The 1,660-nt window shown below is 42.2% G+C and overlaps 1 protein-coding gene across 1 annotated transcript; it reads right to left on the bottom strand.

The window, feature by feature from the left end:
- LOC123660024 (BTB/POZ domain-containing protein 6) lies at positions 1 to 1,359 on the bottom strand. Its single transcript, XM_045595168.1, has one exon. It carries the CDS (start codon positions 1,357 to 1,359, stop codon positions 133 to 135), a length of 1,227 nt encoding a protein of 408 aa, XP_045451124.1. The 3' UTR covers positions 1 to 132.
- Between the last annotated feature and the right edge of the window lie 301 nt (positions 1,360 to 1,660).

The raw sequence follows: 1,660 nt of genomic DNA, 5'->3' as shown, positions 1-1,660 counted from the left end.
TATACCTCATCACATATGTTTATTTGAAGATTCTTAGCATGCTATAAATTATAAGACATTTATTTATAGCATTGACAAAATATTAATTCATCTGGCTACACCACTAACATTTCAAGATTTCAATGCACTTTCTTAGTCAAATAAACAGACAAATGCGTGAATTAATCCATGGAAGCAATCAGAGCAACAATTGTTCCTTTGAGGAATTCGTCTGTCTTCGGGTTCAAAGCATGGCTGTTTAAGTTTTTTAGGTCGTCGTCCACATAATTTACTTGGTTTCGGTTCATCTGGCATCTCCGATCGCGGACTCAAATGAACTGGCGCTGCAGCAGGTTCGGTGGGTCGGGGGTGAGCCCATCTTCGTAACATTGCTTCTTGTTCCGCACCTACAGGAACAGGAGCGGAAAACTTACGCGCACGAGCTATTACCAAAGCGCGCTCTATCGGCTCTAACAATTCCAAAGCCAGGGCTCTGTCCAAATCTTCTCCTGTAAGGAGCAAATACCGTGGACAATAAGCTAGTTCTCCAAGAGCAGCGCGTTTGTTACTCGGTGTTAGCTCACGCTTTGATCGTTTGCAAGCCGCTGTACTCCAGCGCGCAAGTGCTTCTGCTAAGATTAGTTCGCTTGATACTCGTAAAGTATCGCGTTTCACTATCAACGCAAGATCTTCGTATGTGAGATCTTCAAGTTTTTCGTGAGTAAGAGCTGCATCTGCGTTATCATCAATTACAAGTAGTGCGTTATGTGCAAGGGAGTCGCACCACATTGCACAATGTGATAATGTTCTAGCAGCGGCATCGCTTTCGAGTGCAGGTAAAGGAGGTGCCGAAGCAGCTCCTGGTAGTCTTGCACATAAGAATCTTAAGTCACGTAATATTTCCAGCGCTACTTCGGCATCCAACATTTCATCTAGCCGACGAGCACATCGTTCTGCTAGTTGAGGACACAAAAACTTATAGGCTGCATTGAGGGTCGTTCTAGCGGTAAAAACAGATGTTAACTGTGTAGGCTCACAATAGTAATAGCGAAGTAATTGTTCGAAACCTCGTCGATCAATGTAATCCACTACAATTACATCTGCTTTAGTGGAGAGCAGCGCAGCGAAAACAGGGCTAGTAGCGGCGAGTACGCGACGATGTCCAGGGAATCGGAACGTGTCACCATTTATTCCAGCAACAAAGACTATGTCGCTTTGTTTCTCGTTGTCATAAAGTCTGGAGTTTTCATCTATCTGTAAATCTCCGTATGGTCCATATATGGGTATTGTTGCCATAGACTGAATTCCGGACGTAGACGCTTGGGATGTTTGGCCATCAAGGCCGTTGTCCATGCATGCAGGGTTAGTAACAACGGTCATCTTGATCTTTTTCTATCTCGCCTGAAAAAAGAAAATAATAAATATTATTTCTGAAATATGATCTTTATGTCATCTCTTAATTGAGTTTTTTTGAGTACAGTGCATAGCTAGGTATACCAGCCGCTAACTAGTTCTCTTAGCGCCCTTATTATACACGTGTGAGGATATCAGTGCCATATAAAGAATAATTATTGCCTCTGTCTGTATTGCGATTCATTCTAGGTGTTAAACAGAAACACAAGGGCAACTGATGGTCGAATAATATTTTTATTATTTGCGCAAAGTATGTACCTATTAATAT

Source organism: Melitaea cinxia, chromosome 14, assembly GCF_905220565.1.
Source record: "Melitaea cinxia chromosome 14, ilMelCinx1.1, whole genome shotgun sequence".
NCBI lineage: Eukaryota > Metazoa > Arthropoda > Insecta > Lepidoptera > Nymphalidae > Melitaea > Melitaea cinxia.
The sequence above is the reverse complement of the archived record's forward strand: the minus strand, read 5'-3'. Positions and strand labels throughout refer to the sequence as shown.

Bases quoted from the DNA above. Each gene is read 5' to 3' on its own strand.
- LOC123660024 (XM_045595168.1), bottom strand. From the start codon at position 1,359: ATGACCGTTGTTACTAACCCTGCATGCATGGACAACGGCCTTGATGGC.